At 37.1% G+C, this 17,548-nt stretch overlaps 1 protein-coding gene across 2 annotated transcripts in view; it reads left to right on the top strand.

Moving 5' to 3' along the window:
* The window catches only part of LOC137261102 (CD151 antigen-like), a 38,996-nt gene extending 21,945 nt beyond the window's left edge, over nt 1-17,051 (top strand). For both annotated transcript variants that reach the window (XM_067798777.1, XM_067798778.1), the window contains exons 4-8: nt 470-544; nt 1,027-1,125; nt 1,471-1,626; nt 5,801-5,884; nt 7,489-17,051. In XM_067798777.1, coding sequence (XP_067654878.1) covers nt 470-544; nt 1,027-1,125; nt 1,471-1,626; nt 5,801-5,884; nt 7,489-7,554 — 480 coding nt within the window. In that variant the 3' untranslated portion in view covers nt 7,555-17,051. The remainder of the gene's footprint in view (nt 1-469; nt 545-1,026; nt 1,126-1,470; nt 1,627-5,800; nt 5,885-7,488) is intronic.
* The last annotated feature ends 497 nt before the right edge of the window (nt 17,052-17,548 follow it).

Genomic DNA, 17,548 nt, shown 5'->3' with positions numbered 1-17,548 from the left:
AAAAACTTCAGAGGCACTAATTTAACCAGCAGTTCTGCATAGTCTGTGAAGTTGATCATGATGGCAAAATGGTTGAGGTGCATGGCCCTGCCAGTTATGTCAGTCATACAGACCCTAAAGCAAACATATCTGAGAAAGCCCATTTAAAAATGAAGAAAGTTTTGGGGCTCCTTTTCATTTATGTTTGATCTGTAAAATATGTTCAATTTCAGAGACTTGTTGATAGTCTAAGATCATAAGTTGCAGGTGCACCCCATCACAGACCATGATCTGTAGGTGTACCCATATCTCATTTAGCTCATAAAATCTAATGGATCCATCTGCAATATGCTGTGTCTTTCAGTTTAAGCTTCAAACAGTTGATGTTGTAATCAGAAGACGGTCAAGTACTTAACTGTCCATCTGTTCCTGTATATCTAACACCAGACTTTGAAACCGGTGTAAGAATCATGACATGTCTACTTGCCAGTATGCCTTCCTGCTGTTGGTGATCTTCCTGCTGGAGGCTGTCGCTGGAGTATTGGCCTACATGTACGAGGGAGCGGTAAGTCATCTCACACTTTGCCAACACTAGTACGGTGTATTTGGATGTCAAATTTAGTAAACTGTATCTCATCATTGCTGGTGCTGTCAGTCACACGATTGTCTGATCCATGTTCTTATCAGGATGGTTAGGTGGTGTTGCTAAAAACAGCATAAAACTCACTCACTCACTCACTCACTCACTCACTCACTCACTCACTCACTCACTCACTCACTCACTCACACACTCACTCGCTCACAATTCCAAGTCTTTGACTTTAGACAGTCTTTTTACTGGAATTTGCAAACATACATAAACTATGCGTTTCGCAGCTTTTTTTAACATATGTGTCTGTCACCCAGTGTCAGAGCATAGTCTGTTTGGTGAGGAATAGGTTGACTGTATACAGACCTAAATGGAAGACCATGTTAAGATTGTTTAGTGCTGTACTTCTCAAAGCCTATGAACAGAGCATTGTGTTAACACATTGTGTACTGATTCAGATCCGAGAAGAGTTAACGAGGAACCTAAATCACACAATCATCAACAACTACAACTTCTATAACAGCATCACAGATGCAGTCAACGACATGCAGAAGGAGGTGAGTTACCTCCCCTGTGTGTAAATAGATTGTAATCCTGAGAAACTTGTATTTCATGTTTATACCACTATACCATTCCTAAACAGTATGATTTTGATCAAAAAGTCATCTCTTAATCATGATACAGATTTTATTTTTTGCATGATATGTTTTGAAAAATGTTCCAAATATAATAATACAGCTTTATGTAATGAAATGAATAAAAAATTTAAATAAAATATGCTCTCAGAGAAATCTGATGTAGAACAGGCCCCTGTGAGTTTATGTAGAACAAGGCAAACCCTGATTGTGTTATGTCCTGCATTTCATTCTGAGCTCACTACTAAATGTACTTGTTGTCTCCAGTTCAAGTGTTGTGGGGCTGGCTCTTACAAAGACTGGCACTACTCGCGCTGGTTGAAGATGGACACAGCCACGGAGAATGTGGTGCCGGACAGTTGCTGCATATCGCCGATGCTGCGGTGCGGCAAGAGTGACTCTCCTTCTAACATCTACTGGAAGGTATGGGTCCCTTGGTAGCCTAGTGCTAATCCTTGATGGGAACTTGAGAATACAGGAGTAATGTGTTTTGTGATGAAACTTAGCTTGTACCATAACAAGAACTTTTGTTAAAATAGTTTTTGAGTTGTGCTCTGAAACGAAGCCCACATTTCCCTTGTAAGACTAAGTCCAAACTGTTTCCATGGAAGCCGAGACAAACAAAACATGAGAAATATCTGTAAATAGAAAAAGGCACCACTTTAGGTTCTGTTTGATATATCTACCAATTTTTGTTGAAAAATATTGAATGTTTTTTTAGTTATGCTCTGAAAACAAAATGAGTATGGATCGATGGATGCATGGACAGATGTGCGAACTATCAACTAGCAACTCTTTGCAGACATATCAAACAGATCTTGAAGTGGTGCCTTTTGCTATTTGCTGATTTTTGGCATTTATTTACTCATGATTTCAATGGAAATGATTTGCACTTAGTCTAAAAAAATAAATCAAATTGCACTTTAAGTAACTATCAGATTATATGCTCTTTCACATGTGGGGGATTTGTCATCTTCTGATTACTCTTGTTTTCTAATCCTTATTATTACCCACATGGTACTCCGTAAAGGTGTTTCATAACAAAGTGTTATGACACATATGTGTCATAACACCTTCAAGTGATCCGATTGGCTAATACGTGAACTTTGACATTACTGGTACTACTTTCATCACTCATTCCATTCATGATTTTCAATCAAAAGTTTTCACACATGAGAGCATGTAAAACGAAAACACTTCTATGGAATTAGAAAAAATATACTTCATTTAGAGTGGTTACTAGGATTATTTTCAATTCTATAATAACTCAAGTTTCTTTATTAAAAATGAAAATAAAACAGTCATAAAAATAAGTAAACAAATGCGTCTGGTAGGTCTCTCATGAGTGTAAACAAATATTGCGTCGCCCGTAAAAGTTATTGATTTCGTCAAAATTGACGGACAATTGGTTGGAAAAATTATGAATATAATCATGAGATTGAATACCTTCTGCGTGTAGTTGTCAGGACTGCATAGTAACACACGACATCAAAAGATGAGCGGCGCTCTTGTATCTCTATCACTGTCACTGTCAGCCGCATCCATGCACGTCCTCCCACACAAACATATTGTCACTGCCATGCCTCCGTAGTTTCTTATGAAGGGGTCAAAAGCACTTCCCAGAATCTGAACACATTAGGCTTGAAATCGTCTTCGTTCGAGGTTGTAGGCTGTGTTTTCAGACCCAATTTTCGGATCTTGACAAGTGGGAATTCCAAGATGAGAAGGCGTCACTGGCATCCTGTGCAAAGCACCACCGAATTATTTACTGTAACTTGTCCTCCGATGAAGAACATTAAGGTCAACTCTTTGAGACATGCAGTTCACTATTATTCACATTCATCTTTGCTGTTGAGTTTGCCGCTCCTAGTTAAATGCTCCCTATAATCTTCTTTGTGAACACACTCAACATGACGACTAGCCCGACACTGATGGCCGACTGACGTTCAGGCAAGATTTAGGTCACGTAGTCAAGTTAAAAATATTTACACTTCGCAAGTGTTTTGATTAATTACATTATTGCTTTTGAAAACAAATCCTCAACTGAAAAGAATTAAATTTTGATTTCGACTTGATTCTGTCTTAATTTGTCTATTTTCTTGTGATTAGGCGCTGTATAGGAAATACATTTTCTCTACGCAGCGTACGTTTTCCTGGAGTGAAGCAGTTGACATTCCAATCACCAATATGATGTATTAATCTGCGTTAAATGGTTCTATAGAGGAAAGCAAAATATTGCTTTATGTTAAAGATATTTTCAATTTTTAGAACGTGGGTAATAAATAGGATACAAAACTAAAGCTAAAGCTCGTGACAAAACCAAAATTATTTCACTCGGGACATAAACTTGATATAAAAGTGGAAACTCGTTTAATATCCTATAAAAATTCCAAACTGATAACAATATGCATTAGGCTATAACATTAAAGGTCACATGCTACATAAAACACAACTTTGCAGATTCTGGTACCTTTCGGTATGCACTTACCGAAGCAAATCATAAAAAATGCCAATTCAACCTATAAAGTTGAAAAAAACCGCGATGAAAATAAAGCCCGCAAAATCGGAGTTCAAACGTTTCACTAAACTGGTTTCAACAGCTGTGCTGTGCTGCGTCCATAACGCATGCGCAGTGAACAGTTTCGTGGAGCTTGAAACAGTATGCATGCCCAGCATCTGAGGTCGTGAGCAGTAGTCTAATCTTGGTTGTGTAAGTAAATAATCTACTCGTGACATAAAAAAACTTGTTGACTGTGGTAAGCAGTCTATGTCACAGAGAAAGCTCAGTGTCTCAGGTTTATTCACACCTATATGTATGTCTGCCTGTCTGCTAACGACAACATGCAATACACAGCTTCAATCATTGACCACGTGCAGTTTGAACTTAACACCTATCAGACTATACGACATAAAGAAAATAAGTTGATTTATGACTCGTGCACCCGAGTCCCGTGTCTGCCACATTATGTAATTAGGCATGTGTGATACACATGACATGTTTTTATGTCTATGGGTTGCAAACAAACTACATTCATTTTTTTCGTATGACTGGATCTGATGGAAACTGGTGCAAACTCTTGTCAGTTTCAAGTCCTGCTTTGTACTTGGACGAATGACAGATTCCAGCCACGCAGTAGTTTACCATCTCTACTGACATGATTTTTTATTGTATCGAGCACAAATTCAGAGAACATGTATTTTCCAAACCCAACATCTCTATATACATTCTTCATGGATAACGACTTCTTTTAGTGTATATGATTTTGTTTGACAACAGTATGTGAATCCATACTGAAACGACGCATCAAGTACACAAAAAGAAGTTGTTATCCATAAAGAATCTTACTTTCTTGTGACTGGCTATACTTCTAAAATGCCCATCAAACAGATCATCTTTCTGTACACACAATGAACCCTCAGCATATCAGCAAATGAAGCCGTCATTACACTTGAGTGCAGATCCACCCACTATGACTGGGTTCGGTCTCCCGAGGGCTTCGTTTTGGGGGAAGTAAGCCCCAGTACAATATATTGCACTTTTGAATCGCAATTGTACGCTTATAATTTTGTTTATTTGTTTTTTTTTAAAAGCAGCAATGTATATTATATGTCATGAATAAGTGATAAATGTGTTTTAATTATGTTTGATTTTTTGGTTGCATGTGACCTCTAGCAGGTTCACATTACTGTATGTATTTAGATATTGATCCAAGTTACCTGTAGATTCAACCTCACTAAATTTGGAACTGTATTAGTGGATGTTTCTGACCTGTAATTGTACATATAATTATTTCAAACTGCTTACAATGCCTGAGGATGAATTTTCTATAAATATCATCCTCCATGGTTATATGGCTGTCAAATGTACCATTTTCATCAGATTTGTTTACAGTATGAGTAGGCTTGTGATGTCCAAACTCATGCGGGATGATGGAGTAGCCTAGTGCACAGAGGCCCACCGCCAAAACTAGGTCATCAAAACTAGGTCCGGGGATCTGATTGGCTAACACTATTGTGTACAAAACACACCCACCCAGTTTGCAGTTGCAGTTTGCATTATTAACCAATCAGATTTCTGGAGGTCATAAAGCATGTCACTGACGATCTAGTTTTCTATATTTCTGGCACAGCAACTCGGTCTTTGGCGTTTTAATAAAAAACAACAAGTGCATCCCCTCGAAGGGCCTGTGTACATGCCTCCCACACACATCAGAAATGTGGACAGAAGCTTCTGATACTCGTGAGACTTTTAAAATACGATATATTCAATGAAGAGTGCAAAATTGTCCTGTTTTCGATCACATCGCCGTGATTTGGTGATGCACCCTTATAGTTTATACAGTAAGGGGGTTGGATAGTAAACCGGACTTAGTTTATCGATTTTTCGGACCTGCGGTGGGCGCTTGTGGCCTAGTGCTTAAAGCTTTGGCTTCTCATGCAGAAGACACAGATCTGATTCCCCATGTGGGTACAACATGTGAAGTCCCACACTGGTGTTCCCTGTTGGGACCTTGCTGACTATTGCTAAAAATGTTGTAATACTGAAGTCACTCACTCCAGAGTCGTGCTAGAATCATTCTTCATCTCTCTGTTCCAGGGTTGTTCCCCACGGTTGGAGGAATCCGTCAAGAAGCACTTGATTCTGATTGGTGGGATCGGTCTTGGCCTGTGTTGTGTACAGGTACAGTACACCATGATAACTATTTGGTGGAATGATTGTCTGTGTGTCTTAATTCTAGGGCTGTCTACAGGCATTATACAATTGTTAATAATTGTTATAGACACAAGTCTCATCTTATTTCATGTCAACTTGAGAAATTAACATAACTTTTATTCCTGTGCCTACCTTCTTTAGCTCTTTGGTTACCATGGTTACAGGTAAGTCCCACTGTCTAGTCTGTGGTTAGTCCTATGTAAGGACATACAGAAATTACACTCCTATGTATGCCTGCATTATATCTTGTTTCAAACTTTTGGAGCATGGAACATTATGTTTCCCAAAATGGAAGTGATTGGAGGAGTCACGAAGTGATATCCTTATAAAGTCTTTGAATTTAGAAATGATACATGTAAAGGGGAAACTGATAGGTATCAATTTTGCAGTGTCCTGAACACAATATTTCAGAGCACATTCTTACTCTTACATTATTTGTGGTTTGCTTTTCTCGAGGATAATTAATATGGTCTGATGTGCGCCTCTTGTAGCAGTGTCATTCAAGCCGGACTGTATTACCCAAGCGAGAAATTCTCAACTTATTTGTCTTACCTCATGTTAAATGTACAAAATATTATATTTTATTTTGAAGCTCGCTACTAACTATTTGACATGTAAACAAAATGGCATCTGCTTCTGGAGAGGATTTATTAAATCAACGCTCCATATTCTAGCAAGCTTAAAACTTCCCCAAAAATAGTTAATTATGTATAAGTTGTTTGTGGGAACAATGCAATTCATAAAAAAGTTTAAATTGACGCAGTGAAAGACAGTAAAATATACTTGTACGTAGTAGAATAAGAAACAGATAATTGAATGTTTTTGGAACTTTGTGCCCTGCATGTGTCACATTATGATGTGACACCATTGTTAGCAATACAGTTAATTGGCAGAGAGTTTCACTTTAGCAACCCATTCTTGCCATAAAAGGCGACTGTGCTTATCGTAAGAGATGACTAACGGGATCGGATGGTCAGGCTCACTGACTTGTTTGAGGTTGTCATAGGTTGCCAGTTATGCAGATCGATGCTCATGCTGTTGGTCACTAGGTTGTCTGGTCCAGACTCGATTATTTACAGACCGCCACCATATAGCTGGAATAATTTGCTGGGTGGGGCGTAAAACTAAACTCACTCACTCACTCACTCTAAAAGCATCACTGACCACTGAAATGAAAGTGTATTATAGGAAGGTGAGATAAGAGGTGAAAGAATGTGAATATACTCTGAAACATCCTGATCTTCTTATATTACAGAGTCTGACATCCATTCTGTCGTAACAGTGGAAGTGAAGTGTTCTCATTTCAGATGTCTGTAGGTTACTCTGTGCTGTATAAGACAAAGTTCTCTGGCATGGTAGTATGATGTCATTTCACCCAAACCAAAGTGGATGGTAACAGATAGGAAAAGTGTGGTGGGATATGACTCAGGTTTCTTCTTTTTCAGGTGCCTTTTTGTAGTTCATACTGAATAATTGGGACAATTATCTTTAATTTCATCATCCTGGTTTACGTGTGCATCTAGGAGCATTATCTGTTTTGCATTAGTATATGCAATGTAAACCTGTTTCAGATATTTGGTATAATATTCGCCTGCTGCCTAGCTCGGAAGATTAAAGAAAGCAAGGAAGGTTACTGACAATCAAAGGTGAAGGTCCGATGGTCCGAGTGTCAACATAGTGCTTCAGATTGACACGCTCCAGACGTCCGATGAGAGCTAGCCATGGCTTTATATATCAAGAAGTTTGCGTCCATGCTTTACTAATGACTTCATATTACAAGTGCTATTTTATCGCAGGATGGCCCTGTTGAGAGTAATTGTCCATAGATTTCCAGATTTGTACATGGATTAGAATACAGATATTATAAACAAAATGGTCTTGAAATACTGTTACGTCCACTGTGATTGCCACACAGAACATTGTGAGAATTTTACATCCTTTTTAGAGTTTTGTTAAATGATTTTATGAATGCTTCACAATATGGCTTCCCTTGATGATAAAGCTGTGAAGTAAGTGATGGGCACCAATATAGTGATGGGAAGGAAGAATGTGCTTCACAGACATCTTAATCATGTCACTTGTCTCTAGTCAGATGTTGTCAACAACATGTAGCTTGAACAGTATGGCTAGATTGTAGCTGCAGAAGGAAGCGGGTGAGGCCAGGTGGTAGACGTTTTGGGTGATGGTAACAATGAGGGGATGAGGCGATGGAAGTGAGAGGTGAACTGATACAAATAAGGAGTTAAGGTTGCCTCAAAGACATTAGGGCTGAGGTGATAGAAGTGAGGTATGAGCTGATAAAAATATGGGGTGAGGTGTGAACCAATACAAATAAGACACTGATAGATAGACATGATATAAGCAAGAGGTGAGCTGATACAAATGGATTATGAGGTGCTAGACTTTTAAAATTCATGTCTCACCCTTTAAGACAATAAATAGTTATTGTATAGGCATGATAACATGGTTGGAACACCGTGTCATCAAAGACTGTTAACTGGTATAAGTTTAAACACCTTTATGAAGCTGTCGCCCATTCTCTCAGGCCTTACTGTTCAGGCTTTATGTTATTTTTATTTGTGTATATAACCTTAATGACTAATGTAATTATTTATCCTATTTATTGTTGATCAGTAACTTGCACTGTTTCCATAGTTACGTGTGGCACCATTAATTTAGATCTTGCACAGCTTTTAGGGAAATGGTTACTTGATCTTGTAACTATGGTAACATAGAAACAGTTCATGTCATGAACAGGGTCAGAGATACCATACATGTTTGACCTTGACCTTAAACAACTTTTCTCTACTTTTGTTTAGTAAGGTTCTAAGTACACTTACCCATTTTAGATATTGCGTGACACAGGCTTCAGGTTATTAAATAAGGAACCGTTATCCCAGGAAGGTAATATTTACCAGTCAGTGTTATCAATGCATGCCCTCCCATTAACAAGTATCTCATGATTTCGTAATACAGCAGACATATTGTGCGACAACACGTCAAATTTATGTCATGTAAATCATCACAGATATAGTTGCTGATGCATGATTTAAAAGTGTATTATAATTTAACAAGTCATGAATATTGATATATTTACAAAATGACCCCATGACTGGAGATTTACTGACCCAACTAGACTTTTACTAGCTACAGGCAAGCAGGCCTGTGTCTATTTTGCACACTGATCTGAACTCTGGTATCCTTATAGAGACTTTTATCAAAACTTGCACAAAGTTGATTGATCTTTGTGAACCTGTTACCAAGAGATAGTTGCTTCAAATGCTGTTCAACCAATCTCGTATCTATCAGTGGAGCAACAGTGACATCACTGTAGTGATTATCACTCTTTATAAATCAGATGTCTACTGTGTACATAGCTAATGCTAATCTTGATATCCTCACGTGTCATGTACATGCAAAACAATAGAGGGTAATGGACACCCGATTCCTTCATTTTACCATTATATTCTACACAAACAACCCAAAACTATTAAATGAAAAATTTGTGACAAATGAATTAACTGTCATTTACGTAATTCTAATGGTTGATTCTATTTAAACAGGTCCGTGTTTGTACGTAGTTCAATATGAAAGTTTTAGGGATATGGTGGACAATGTATTATGAGTGCCTCAGATAGAGCTGATTTTGTACACAAGCTAGCTTTCAGTGATATGATCTCACAGGTCAGGTGTCTCATGCATTTGAAAATACTTGCATCACTGTCACTACTTCTGTTAATTCAGGCTCTGTTTCGCAGCCAAAAGAATCTCAGGTCACTGTATAAATTCCTTTCTAAGATACATGTATATTTGTTCAGAAAAGAGGATATTAAAAAATAAATTTTGAACTGAGTTTTGGCTATCCATTCTGACAGTTTTAAATTATATCAAATTTAATCATTTAATTCTTTGATAGTGACAGTAAGAGCTTTTGGTAAACATGTATTTCTTGTCAGTAGTATGAAAACCCACTGCTTTTCCATTATTTTATTCATTTATCTCATCCACCTTTTTAAAATCGTTTTCCTTTTCTCACAAGTTATTATTTCCCATCATGACTATTTCTACTTTTTATTGATTTGTTGATATAAAATGCAGCACAGTTTACTCAGATGTAAATCATTCTACCAGATACAGTAAAGTCCCATTCCTAAGGCTAGGCGTATTCTCAGATTATGGTATATTCTCGTAACCATGGTAACAAACAGAGATGTAACGAACTAATGTCCATGGTGGCTACTCACATGATCAACAACTTTTCCCTTACTTGAAGAGTTTTGTTTCTTGTAATAACACATTCTCACATTCGTGTTTAAATGTCATTTGGTATTAAAAGCATAGAAATTGAATATTGATGACTCCTAAAAAAGCCCCCTTGTAGAAGTATGCTGAATGCAAATGTCTTCTGTGAGAGTATGGGACCAACCATTTTGATATTCATGGAGTGGGATGCAGCATATGAGAAAACTGAATAAAGCAGTTCAGAATAATATATTAGTGTGTCCAAAGCATTTTGTATTTGGTGCATCATCATTTTTTAAGCATTTTCTGCAACAATTGTCTTTTCAAAAACTCCCTAACCCCCTCCTGGCATGATCAAATGGTTGGTCCTCTAGTACTGTCTCTGAGTTCTTGAAGGTAAATGTTTTCTCCCCTGCATAATGATTGCTTCGCTTATTGATATTTCACAGATAGTGTTTGTTTTTCTTTGCTATGTGGCCATCTTTTGACATATATTGTTGACATGTGTTCAAAGAATTTGTCTCATTTTGAAGAATATTTAATAATTGTTTTTGTTGTATCATATTCAGACAGCAGTATATGTATTTATGTTTCACGTTTTTGTTTAATGCATTGAAATTGGGGATTGTGTAAGTGTTTCCTTAATACTACTTCTATATCAGGTGAAGTAAGTTCCATGGAATTTGAACATTAGTTAAGAACACTCTTTTATGAGTATGAAAAGAAAGTAATGAAATTGAACCCATCCAAATTTTTTTTCAGCAATCTTCCGACAATATCTGGATGTAACGTTCACTTCGGCCATGGTGCAAACCATACAAAATATTTATTTTATCTATCAGCATTTACTCCAGTGTCTACCTGACTTGAGATGTTAGTATTCAGGGCCCATTTCACAAAGCGATCATAGTGGTATGACTGTCATACATCTGTGTTAAAGTGTGGGAGTTACGATCACTTTTCCTATGACTGTCGTACGTCTGTGTTTAAGTGTGGGAGTTACAATCACTTTACCTATGACTGTGGTACATCTGTGTTAAAGTGTGGGAGTTATGATCACTGTCGTACGTCTGTGTTAAAGTGTGGGAGTTACGATCACTTTACCTATGACTCTTGTACGTCTGTGTTAAAGTGTGGGAGTTATGATCACTTTACCTATGACTGTCGTACGTCAATGTTAAAGTGTGGGAGTTACGATCACTTTACATATGACTGTCATACGTCTGTGTTAAAGTGTGGGAGTTACGATCACTTTACATATGACTGTCATACGTCTGTGTTAAAGTGTGGGAGTTACGATCACTTTACCTATGACTGTCGTACGTCGGTGTTAAAGTGTGGGAGTTATGATCACTTTACCTATGACCACTTTGTGAAATGGATCTCTAGTGAATATCCAAATATCTTTTCTTGGATATTTCCAAAAGACTTTGCCATCACTATAGTTTACTGATGTTTTATGTGTTCAGGTTTTGTGTATTTGATAATGTCGGTCAGTATTGGTGTGCTCAGTGTCGTGTGTACCTGTTGGACAGTGTCTAAACAGATAGAAGGTACGTTTAGATATTCATGCTGTGAGCACCATGCTTGTAGAAGATAATATTTACCTTAAGTTAGAGCATTGTGGATATTTTGTATTGCTCCCTTTGGAATTCTGGTACTCCTCTACATCCTGCTTGTAATGAGTAGCAAAGATGAAGTGGTTATAGTGTGTAACTTCATTTCATTGATCCCAGATTGTTGGTCATGATGTCAACCACTGGTGTGTGTGGTCATGGCAACAACCACTTGTTTAAGTACTCACAGTGTCAGTCACTGTTAAAACTGACGTCCATCAGACTCAAGCTACATGAAAAGCATAGATGTTTTGGTGATAAAATATCATTTGTTTAATGTATTTGAAACCCATTATTTTTATTAAATGTTATTTTAACTCCATATCAAGAAGAGGTCAGTGAAATAGTTCTGACCTTCCCTTCGAAAGTTTTTTTCAACATGTATTTGAATTTGATTAGCCAAATAAGGTTTTAATATTTCAAAAATTGAAACTGTTAAATGCTGTTAACTGTAAATTTACATCACCATCGAGCCTATATAGAATCTTTGTTATTGTTGATATATGTCACAGCTGAGTGACTTGTGCCATAATTTGTGAAACCTGTGTTGGCCTACTGGTTTTGTTACGACAATGACTCTCGTTGTCTTTTCTACAATAATAAGCTCTCCGACGGCCATTGTAATTTAGTCATTAGATTTTCATTATCATAATTCCGCCCTTTAGATGAAGAAACTCAGTATATCTGTTCTGGTCTTTCTTTACTCACATTTCTGTATTAATGCAGTAATCTCTCGCAAAATGTTAAATCTATTTGTTTTCACTGATTTCTTTTCATAATGAACTCAGAACTAATTCCTGCTTCAAAAAGAAGCAACATGTAATAATCCTGTAATGGGACTTAGCCTAGTGGTTAAAGTGTTAGCTTGCCATGCTTAAGACCTTGGTTTGATTCCCCACATGTGTACAGTGTGTGAAACTCATATTGGGTGTTCCTGCCATGATATTGTTGGAATATAATATGGAATATAATTAACATATTGATATTGAACTAAATCCGTCTACAGATGAATAGGTTGAGAAAGTATAATCTGCTATACATGTTTGAAAAAGTATCTTGGAAATCCAATGATTAAGTTATTTTCGCCTGAGGGGTGGAGAGTACTTAGTAATATGTTGTAAATAAAAGGAGCCATATTGATAGATAATTTGCCAATTACAGATGTTTGTATTTGTGTGTTTGTCACAGCTTAGTGTACTTATGTATTTATTATATTCAGACAATGTGTATTATTTTAGTGTATTTATTTGGTTAAACAGGTATGGTTGTTGTTGTGCCATACTTAAAGGGCAAGTTGTTCTGTGGGACGTCACTGTATTCAACTGGGCAGAGCCTCAGGTAGTGCTGCCTGACACATGATGGCATATGGTCAGACATGGAATCAAATTTTTGGGGGGTAAACTGTTGGAGGTGCATGTAGCTGGAATAGTCTCCTTGGTATATAGTGACACCCTGTTGATATGGATTGGACCTTAATCCAGATTACGAGAGTTTGAATTAGCAGCCATTGCAGGTGAATCTGGGGTGGTGAGGTAGCTCTGTGGTCATTGCATTTGCCGAAGACCCAGGTTCAAGTCACCACATGGGTACAGTGTGTGAAGCCCATTTCTGGTGTCCCCCAAAAATGATATTGCTGGAATATTGCTAAAAGTGGTGTAAAACGAAACTCACTCCCTCACTCACTCTAGGTGAATCCTTCCTGAGACGTTTCTGTGTTGTTTCCCAATTCATCCTCCTTGAAATAAGAAACAAGTTTTTAAAAGTTTTAAATTTTAATGTTAATCCAGAAGGTAAGAGTCCATTTTAACAGGGTATGGATTAACCAGGTTTCACTATATTACAGGTCTCAAATGCAAGTGAACATGTATTGTGTTCACTTTGATGCTGTATGTATATTACCGGTACTGCCATATAGCTGGAACATTGCTGAATGCAACATTAAATTAACAACAACTATATGTATATTACTGACCAAGTAATTTCTGCCATATGCATATTCAGTTTACAAGCACAGAATGAGGGCATATTTAAGTATATTGTTGTCGTTTCATAGTCAGTGCCATGAGTGTATGCTGCCAGTAGTGACTTGTCCTGAAGAATAGTGCCAAGCAGGCCCCATCCCATAGCGATCTTAGCACTAAGATGATTTCCGTGTCCATACTCCATAGTAGTGCAAAGACTGCTTTGTGGATCGGGGACCAGGTAGAGATGTACTCATGTTTTTCCTAAAGTTCTGTGTTGGATTAGACCGTTGTCATGCTCACCTTCTTCTCCTAACATCTCTTCGGCCATTTTCAGTGGATGCTGGGAGGACTGTGTGCCAATGGTGATTTAAATAGTTTAGTTTGTTTTGTTTTTTTTAAATTTTGTTTTGTGCTTACAATGGTGGTTGAAAAGAAATTTTTTCCTCAAATGAAAATGTTTCATAATGTTCATGTTTCTTGAGTTTATGCTACATTCAAATTAGGGCTGAAACAGTACACTCTTACCATAGTGCGTTACATGCAGGACAAGTCCTTCGGTTCAGCCCGATTCAGTTCGGTATATAAGATATGATCATAATCCTGAAAATTGACAAGAACCAAATCTGGATAGTTTTTGACACAATGATTCAATTTCTAGACTTTATAGAATTTTTTAAGAAGGTTAATATGATGGTACAAAAAACACAAATACCAATTTTTTTTATAACATTACAGTGTACTGAAACAGAGACAAAATACACCGTGATACAACGTTTCACCCCTAGCATGAGTATTCCATTTTTCTGTCATGGTGTTGGTCATTATACAGATCTTGATATGATTCGACTTGTTATAAGTCCATATTCTATCCGGTGAAGCACAATATGAAGAGTAACATGTTTTTAAATCTCAGATAGTAATGATGGATATTGTAGGGAGAAACATAGAAGCTTGGGGGTAGTGTGCAGATTCTGCTGTTTGTAACCAACCAGAAAATAATGGAGAATCTCCATTATTATGGAGAAAGTGTTTTTTGAAACAATACTGTATTGTCTTATCATTACACCACAACTCATACTGCAGTATTTTCATCTCATTGTGTTCAGTGTAGATGTATTTGTCTCTAAATCCCTAAAGGCTACTACCTCAATGGTGCACACCGATCACATCCACTGAGAATGCCCATGTCACGTGATACCTCACTAACAGTAGTTTCAGGGAGAACGTTACGTTGTTGTCTCAGTGTGGAGATGTGTATGTAAATGTCTTGTATCACAACAGGGTGTCAATGCAGTCCTTATCTCAACCAGACATGTCAGACAACATTCCATTATCGTGAAGTACACAGACTTTACAGGCTTCTTTTCCTCCTTGTCTTATTTTTCCAAACTTGAAAGATTTCATTCCAAGGTTTCATCTCAAGGTCATGGTTAAATCAGGATTTCCTGTTTGTTTGACAAGTTAAGCATGGTGTATGTATACTGAGAGAAACAAAGAATGGAACAGAACAATTCAAGAGTTCCTTTAATATTTTTAAGTTTTCTATCACCAACTTTGAATGGCTCTGTGGGAGGAAATCTGAAATAAATAAAGGAACACTGCCATGAAATGGAGTAGTACTTGGTATAATATTAGACCCTTGTAGGCTGTGAGATGGGTTAGCATGTAACATGAAATGTTCACAACTATCTCTTCATCATGTCTGGTTAAGTCAAGGCTTCATATGGTTTATGATGTGCTTTCATTGTTGTTTACTACCAAAGACTACTCAAGTATACTCAAGTTTTCTCAAATTGTGATAAGGCATCATTTTCTTGTTACTTGGTTTACATATTTTTTTTTATTCTAATTCAGAATCAAGGAGTACATTATCTTGATCACATTTCCTCCCAAACTTAAAAACAAATGAGAAATTTCGAGTTTTCTCCCTTCACTTTTTGACAGGATTCAAACTTTCAACTTGATTTCCTTCAATAATTTTCCAAGGGGATCCATCTTGATGCATTATAGGTGTTCCTTTAGGAGAGAAATTTGTGAAATATTTTTTTTATAAAAAATATTTCAGCTGATCAGTAAACCAAGTAGCATTGAAAAACAGTGCCTATGGTAAATAGTCCATGTGCATATAAATACCCAGTTTTTACAATTATGCCAAATTTACCTTAGACTGGAGCCATTCTCTCAATGGTTTATTTATTTGTACACTGTGGTTTCCAGGCTTGTGAAACATTTTCCATAACATGAAATATTTCATTGAAAATGGGACCAATTAAAACAGACAGTCTTTAAGAGAATATTTTATTTGGATTGACTAACATGTTCTAATGTATATTGAAGGTAAGATTTTATTCATGTTTAGCTTTTAATGTTGTAGTGAACATTCTGTGTGTTACAAATCACGAGTTAATGTCTGTGAACATTGAGGAGATTTGAAGAGGTGCCTGGTTTTAATCTTGTGTGACTGGCATGTAAGAAGGGTCTATTTTATGAAGAATTTAAGATACTATGACTTTAATAACTTGCCAGTGACAGTTGATGATCTGTGACATATTCCTGCAGTAGGAAGTTGGTTAGCATTTTCACATTTGTTATTAATCACCACATTCCTAAATGCAACATGCATTTTGAAACATATTTCAAAGTCATATTTCTGTGAACATACACAGGGTTTCCACATTGCAGAGTGCAACATTTTGTCTTTTTTCCTAATGCACCATGGAAGAAATTCTTTACACCAACTATTACTGCTTTGTTGAAGCTGTGATTACAATATCAAGGTGCACGTGTTGATAGGGCTGCAACAATTCACTCAGACCATGATTCTATTTTCGATAATATTATCTCAATTCAACCACTTTGATTTGATTCTTCATACAAGTAAAAGCATCAGATTTCATTTAACACGCAGTCAGCCTTTCCTTTTAACTTCATTAAATCCATTGATAACTTGGCTGTCTACTAACAACAGTTCCCATTTGATAATTAGCCTGGCATCAACGAATTACGTTCTGGCTTTGTGAAAATAATTTAAATAGGTATTCAATTATCGAATCAAAATAGTAACAATGGTTATCGAAAAGCAAAACTTTAGTGTCAGATTTGATTTTCTGTGAATCAATCCGAATCATAGCAGCTCTATTTGTTGAAGGTATTCTTGGTGCATGATGTTGGCACTGGAGGACTACCTTGTTCCCTTGTAATCTGGAGTGTTCACTATTTGCCTCATACGTGTTCATTTTAACTTGCAAGGTTCACATCAATGTGTTCATGATTACTTGTTAGTTTTTGCAATAAAGTTTACTTGCAACGGAAGGAGGACTCTGTGGTGTTCACTCAACACATTAATTACTAGAACTTCTTTCAGCAGTACCGGGGTGGTGGGTGGTCAACATCTTCGTACACCACACCAAGGACCAGGGTTCGATTCCCATAAAGGTACAATATGTGAAGTCCATTTCTGGTGTCGCCATCATGATATTACTGGAATATTGCTAAAAGAGACGTAAAACTATATTCAGTCACTTTCAACAGGAGCCAGCACTCGGTAACTCTTGTCGGTATTTTTGTTATGACATACTCCTGTTAACCTGATGTTATCGGGTATCCTAGTGGTTGAAATGTTTGTCATACCAAAGACCCAGGTACTTGGGTACGATGTATTTGTCCTCTTCTGGTGTACCTGCCGGGATACATTCCTGAGGTATTGCTAAAAGGGTGCAAAACCACGCTGACTCACTCAAAATAATCTTTGTAGTACTTGTGGACTAGAACACATCTGTGGGAGTAGTGGTTAGAGTGTCTGCTTGGTT

Source organism: Haliotis asinina, chromosome 14 (assembly GCF_037392515.1).
Source record: "Haliotis asinina isolate JCU_RB_2024 chromosome 14, JCU_Hal_asi_v2, whole genome shotgun sequence".
In the NCBI taxonomy this organism is placed as follows: Eukaryota; Metazoa; Mollusca; class Gastropoda; order Lepetellida; family Haliotidae; genus Haliotis; species Haliotis asinina.
This window is presented reverse-complemented; position numbering and strand designations above follow the sequence as displayed.